Source organism: Octopus bimaculoides, chromosome 10 (genome assembly GCF_001194135.2).
Source record: "Octopus bimaculoides isolate UCB-OBI-ISO-001 chromosome 10, ASM119413v2, whole genome shotgun sequence".
Taxonomy (NCBI): Eukaryota; Metazoa; Mollusca; class Cephalopoda; order Octopoda; family Octopodidae; genus Octopus; species Octopus bimaculoides.
In genome coordinates, this window is record NC_068990.1 from 16239034 (window position 1) to 16245319 (window position 6286).

Sequence of the window (6286 nt, forward strand, 5' to 3'; positions counted from 1 at the left end):
AAAAAAAACAAAAGCCAAGACAAAAAAAAACAAAAAAACAAAAACAAAAAAAAAACTGTCCAGTATCTATAGTAACTGAGAGAAAGAGATGATGTTATACCAGCTCAAACGTTTTTCTTTTTCAATTAATTTTGAGAATAATGAAGAATTTGTCATTATTGAGCAGTTATTTGGAACATAAATTAATATGAAACTTTGATAAAAGCTTTTGATTTAAAGCACTTAAAAATTTGAAGTTTGTATCACAGGACCAGGAGTGACTTCAAGTGGGTTGATATCAAAAGGGTTAAAAGAATGGGACAGATATGTTAGAAAAATGTTCCAAATATCATATTAAATTACACAATCTTCATTTCAATTCATTCTGAAAATAATGAATTTATTAAAATCATTATTAAGCTGGTGTTAGAAACTTAAATTAACATAACATTTTCTTGGAAAGTTTTTGTTAATTTTATTCATTTTGTTACTATATTTCTGTTGAAATACACTATTATTATTAAGCTGGTATTTGGAAGATAAATAAACATGGAATTTGATGGAAGGTTTAATTTAAATCAATGTAAAAGAGGAAGTTTGTATCATAGAACCGAGAACAATCTCAGATAGGTTGGCATTGCAAGGATTAAAGCAGAAATTTTGTATCATAGGACTAGAGGTGGCTTTGGGTGGGTTGATTGCAAAGGTCAGTTTTGGTTGATCAAAGATATGGGTTCGTCTCTTATATACAAGAATTAAATTAAGAACAAAAATAATTGTGTAGTCTTTTCAGCAGCTAATTAACCTCATTTATTTGTTTCTTCTAATGGTTTGTATGTGTCTGAGGGAGGAATTCTTGTTGAAACTAAATATTTTCTTCATCTGTCTCTGTATTTTGTAATAATACTGTTTCATTTATGAATTGTTGGGTTTCAGAAAAATCTCCAAGAAAATTCGTAAACAGATGTTACGACAAGAGAAAATGTTGGCCTGGTTCAGTAAAAGTGAACTGCAAAAGAATGGCATCCGTAGCCCATCTGTCAACTTCCAGATGTTCTCTGGAGCTGATCTTGTTGAGCTTTGTGAACGACCAGAATTCAAATCTCCTTGCAAACCACGACAGGTAAGTTACTCTTGTTTCAGTCATAAAACATTGAAGAAATATATTTCATGCTTGAAATTAATACAACATGAAATGTTATAAAATATAATGAAATATATAACGATGAAATGAAGGATGGCTTATCCGAATAGTTACGGTTATGATGTCAAAGCTCATATTTCAGGCAGTGACAAATGGATACCATTCTAACATAATGTTTGAATGGTCAGTGCTAAGAGAGTTGTTGTTTTATGGAGAAAGTGTCATTGCTCCATGACATCTGCAACGTAACTTAGGTTTCACTTGTGGAAATATTCTTGGATTTGTGAATTTGGTGAGGAGAGAGATGGATAAGATTTTTAGATTTAACTTTTTTTAAACATTTCTGTTGAAATAAACTGTGTTCATTTCAATAAGTTTTGAAAATAATGAAGAATTTAGTAAAATAGTTTTGTCATTATTAATCTGGTATTTGGAAATTTAATTATGAAATTTTGATGGAAGGTTTTAATTTAGATCACTTTAGAACAAGTTTGTATCATAGAATCAAGGCTGGCCTTGGGCAGTCTGGTAATAAAAGGGTGAAAAAGACCTAAAGATACATTAGAAAATGTGCCAAACACTATATTTCTTCAATTAATCTTGAAAGTAATGAAGAATTTAGCAAAATAACTTTGTTGTTGTTAATCTGATGTTTGGTGTATGACATGAAATTTTAATGGAAGGTTTTAATTAAAACTACTTTAAAATAGGAAATTTGGACAAGTTTCGGGGAGGTTGATATGGAAAGGGTTAAAAGAGAAGTAGCATTGGCCGAATTGTGTCATCTGCATCTCAGCAAGTTATGTGGTTATTCATTGAAAGTAATAATTGATCGAATGTTGCAGAATGGAAAAAATATGATCATTCCTTGTTTGTTTGTAGATTTAATTTTTTTGTAGATGTTTGTTTGTTTCTTAAAATTTTTTTTTTAATTTGAAATATTTATTTTTGTCAAAGGCCTGGGAATGTCGCTTTGAGAAAGGAACACCTGAAATATTTAGATGCCGTACAAATCGTCCAAGCTATATGCCAGGACTTCAGAATGATCCTGCTTGCATATGTCCTTCACCTCGACCCCGCAGCCAAGAGAAACTGGAACGTATAAACAATCGAAACTTCATCCGTTCCTACATTAACAGAGGTTAGAAACATTTTGTATTGATTTAAAAATTTTTTTTCTTTCACAATATATTTTTAGAAACAATATATTTCATGGAAAACAATCCTCTCATTCTCATTGAATATCTGATCATTAACACTCTTAATTTTTTTTAGGTTATATTCTATAGATTATAGGCACAATTGTGGCTGTATGGTTAAGAAGTTTGTCTTTGTATGTATGTCTTTGTATCTTTGTTTCTCCCCCACCACTGCCACTTGACAACTGGTGTTACTTTGTTTACATTTCTGTAACCTAGCAGTTTGGCAAAAGAAGCCAATAGAATAAGTACCTAAAGTCCATAGAAAGTGTAGATTAAAAAAATGATGATGAGGATGATGATGACAACGATGCATTGATGTGATTTTTTATGGTTTTAGAATATCAATATTAGACCATGTGCTTTCACATGATGATGATGAGCAACCACATAAATGGCATTTTAAAGAAAATTCAATATTCTAAAGATATGAACCATTCTTTTAATGTGTGTTTTCTGTATTGGTTTGGGTTGAATGGTTTGACATGAACCAACGAGCCAGTTGACTGCACTGAACTCCAATGTCTGCATGGTCAGCATGGCATGGTTTCTTCAGCTGGATGCTTTTGTTAATGCTAATCATTTTACAGCATGTACTGGGACCCTTTTCTCATGGCACTAGTACCAGTGAGGTCACCAGGTAACTTGCAAGACGAAATTCCTCCACCAAGTGGGGGTATACTCTTGAAGGAAGTAAAAATATGACAGAGGTGCAGGAACAGGTGTCTTGCAGAAGAGTACGCAGGAATGGGAGATGGTTAGGGTGTATCCTCAAGGTACAAAGTGAATATATATATATATGTGTGTGTGTGTGTGTGTGTATATATATATATATATATAAAATCTTCATCATCATTTAACACATGCACACACACATATGTATATATATATTGAGATAACTCATAAAAAAGAAAGGAGAAACAAGAAAATAGTTTTTATCAAATGATGATACTTCTTTCTGTAGAGGGGGCTACAAGACTACTCATGTTTTAGAGGACAGGAAAGGAGTGATCATGGTTGAGCTGGAAGAGATAAGAGTTGTACTGATGAAGAATTTAGTAAAATAATTTGGTTGTTATTAACTTGGATGTCTGGAACATAAATTAACATGAAATTTTAATGGAAGCTTTAATTGTGATCACTGACAAAAATGAAGTTTATATTTTAGAACCAAGAGTAGTGTCAAGTTGGTTGGCATCAAAAGGGTTATGAATATATTTGTGGCTGTGTGGTTAAAAAGCTTGTTTCCCAACCATATCACGTCGTGTTTAGTCCCACTGTGCAATTTCTTGGACAAATAAATGCCTTCTGCTATAGCCTCAGGCTGACCAAACAAAGTTTTGTGAGTGGATTTAGTTGATGTAATCTATAACAAGAAAATTCACATACAGACAGAGAGCATTAACTTTACTTCAATTTCGTCATGGAGGGTGGACATTAAACGATGATGATGATGATGATGATAACATAGTTTATGTGTAGAGTCTGGTTGAAATATCTTCATCATTGGCTTGTGTCAAAACAATGTTAAGGTAGTAGTAGTAGTAGTAGTATATTAGAATCAACTTGAAGAGGATATAAGTATAGCATCAAATGTCAACATGAAATACCACATGACTTTCAAACATTATCTTTGGCAATTTTCTCTTCTTTGGTACTTCTCTCTTATATCTTGTCTGTTTCTCTCTAGAAGTAAATTTCACTTCTCTCACATCTGTCTCTCTTTATTTGTCTCTTTGCTCTCTCTATCTCTCTGCTCTCTTTATCTCTCAACACTCCCTCTGTCTCCCTACTCTCTCTCTCTCTCTGTCCCTCTACTCTATCTTTCTGTCTCTCTACTGTTTCTCTATTCTCTCTCTCTTTGTCTCTTTTCTTTCTCTCACTAATCTTTCTCTACTCTCTCTCTCTCTCTGTCCTCCCCATCACCTGACACAGGTCACTTTACCTCCTTATTATGAAATAGTCTGAGCCCCCCCCCCATTTCCTATCAGCTGTGACTCCCTTCAGTTGTTTTACTTATCTCTGTCTATTTATTTGTTTTAGCAAAAACTAAACTTCTGTAAAACATTTCGGTGTTAAACTTCTCTCTCTCTCTCTCTCTCTCTCTCTCTCTCTTGTTTGTATATATATATATATATATATATATGTGTGTGTGTGTGTGTGTGTGTGTGTGTGTGTGTGTGTGTGTGAAATGTCTGTGTTCCATGTTGGCATGAGTTGGATGGTTTGAGAGAATCCAATGTGTTGAAGGACTGTATCATGCTCCAATATCTGCTTTTGCAAGATTTCTGTGGCTGGATGCTATTTCTAATACCAGTCTCTTTACTGAGTGTACTGGTTATTTTTTTCTGTGTACCACCTGCCATATTGAGGTCACCCTGCAGTTTGCAGAACCACAAACCCTGAGGGAGGTGGGGGTGTCAGATTCATGATCGAGGACAGAAGGATTGAACTTTGAGAAGTAATGGGGGTGGGTGGCAGTGCTGGATCTTGTAGAGGTTCTGCATGACTATTCACATGTAGTAGGGGGAAGGGAGAGAAAGCAAAAAAGAACAGTAAGAGCTGCAAGAGATGAGGTGTCCCTCCAAGTGACCCTCACAAAGTGAAAGGTGAGTAGAATTGGTTTGCAAGGTTGTGTGGGAAAGAAAATGAAGAGATGGGGAAGCAGACTGCCAAAATGGGTAGTGCTTAAGAAGTTAATGATGATGAGGTAGATGGTAAATTGGAATTCTAGGATAGAGTAACAGGAGTTGAGGTGGTCTTATCCAGTCATCAATGAAATGGTTCTATCATGCTGGGATAACTTTTGTGAACTGGGGGAAAGTTTGGGCCTCAGTGTATCCAATAAAGAAGTTGGCATTGTTAATACCCATCCTGGTTACCTTGGTCATCACAGTAAACATTTTAGAAATTCCCAGCAGAGGGGAGGGGAAAAAAGGAATAATTAAGGTTGAGGATGAATTAAGAAGAGGAAAGTAGAAGAGTGTTGGACTTGAGCAATAGTACAATGGTCAAGTGAATATTTTAGAGTTAAGCAACTGATTGGAGTAGGAATGGAGGGACATGACAGTATAGAGAGAGACTTTATGGGCCAAAGTAAAAAAAAAGCTGGCGGAGATGTGGAGGAAGGAGGAATGCTGGAGACAGATGTGTTCAAAGTCACGGTTGTGTAAAAGAAGCTGGTCTAGGGGTTTGGAGATGAGTTCAATGGGGTTGTTGCAGACAAAAAAATAGGGTGACTGGGATTGTTGGTTTTATGAAACTTGGGAAGGAAGTTGATTGTGTAGCTTTGTTTTGTGCAGAGGCTGAGGTTATTTTCCTTCAGTAACACTACCTCATACATACATACATATTTCCCTGTACACACACACACACGCACGCAACAACCCTTTCACACCTTGTCTCTCTTAGCTGAATCACACATACACATCACATCCTTGTAACTTAACTCCCTTGGCATGGAAACACTCTTTTGTCAATAAAACCCCATTCTACTCCATTCCACCCCCATTAAATATTTCCCCCATGTAGTGGCCTTCATTGTTTTGTTTTTTCCTTAGAATTTTCTTCTTTTCCCTTCTCTGTTTATTCTTGATGATGGATCACTGACTAAAACATTGAAATCTCCTCTATTTCTTCTGTATAATGGAAAATTAATTGTTTTTTACTGTTACATGTTGTTCCTATTGCTAACCAAAAGAGGAGGAGAACTTGCTGTCAGTGAGGCAAGTAGAGAGATATAAGTGTCTTGGAATGGTAAGAAACAATGGTGGAGATAAATGTTCTTAACCAGTGGTACCAAGACAATGGCTCTGAATATGATTTAAATTCCAGATCATGTAATCTCTCAGAAAGTACATTATACTGTGTAACTTGGATCTGATTTCAGATGTAGAATTTAACACCAACAGCTTAATGATTATGATGTGTGTGTGTGTGTGTGTGTGTGTGTGTGTGTGTGTGT

General features: G+C 35.2%; 1 protein-coding gene across 5 annotated transcripts in view; it reads left to right on the forward strand.

Annotated features, from left to right (window-relative positions):
* LOC106879980 (extracellular sulfatase Sulf-1) overlaps positions 1-6286 on the forward strand; it is a 206452-nt gene that overhangs the window by 106272 nt on the left and 93894 nt on the right. For all 5 annotated transcript variants that reach the window (XM_052971049.1, XM_052971048.1, XM_052971051.1 and 2 more), the window contains 2 exons: positions 916-1102; positions 2081-2264. In XM_052971049.1, coding sequence (XP_052827009.1) covers positions 916-1102; positions 2081-2264 — 371 coding nt within the window. The remainder of the gene's footprint in view (positions 1-915; positions 1103-2080; positions 2265-6286) is intronic.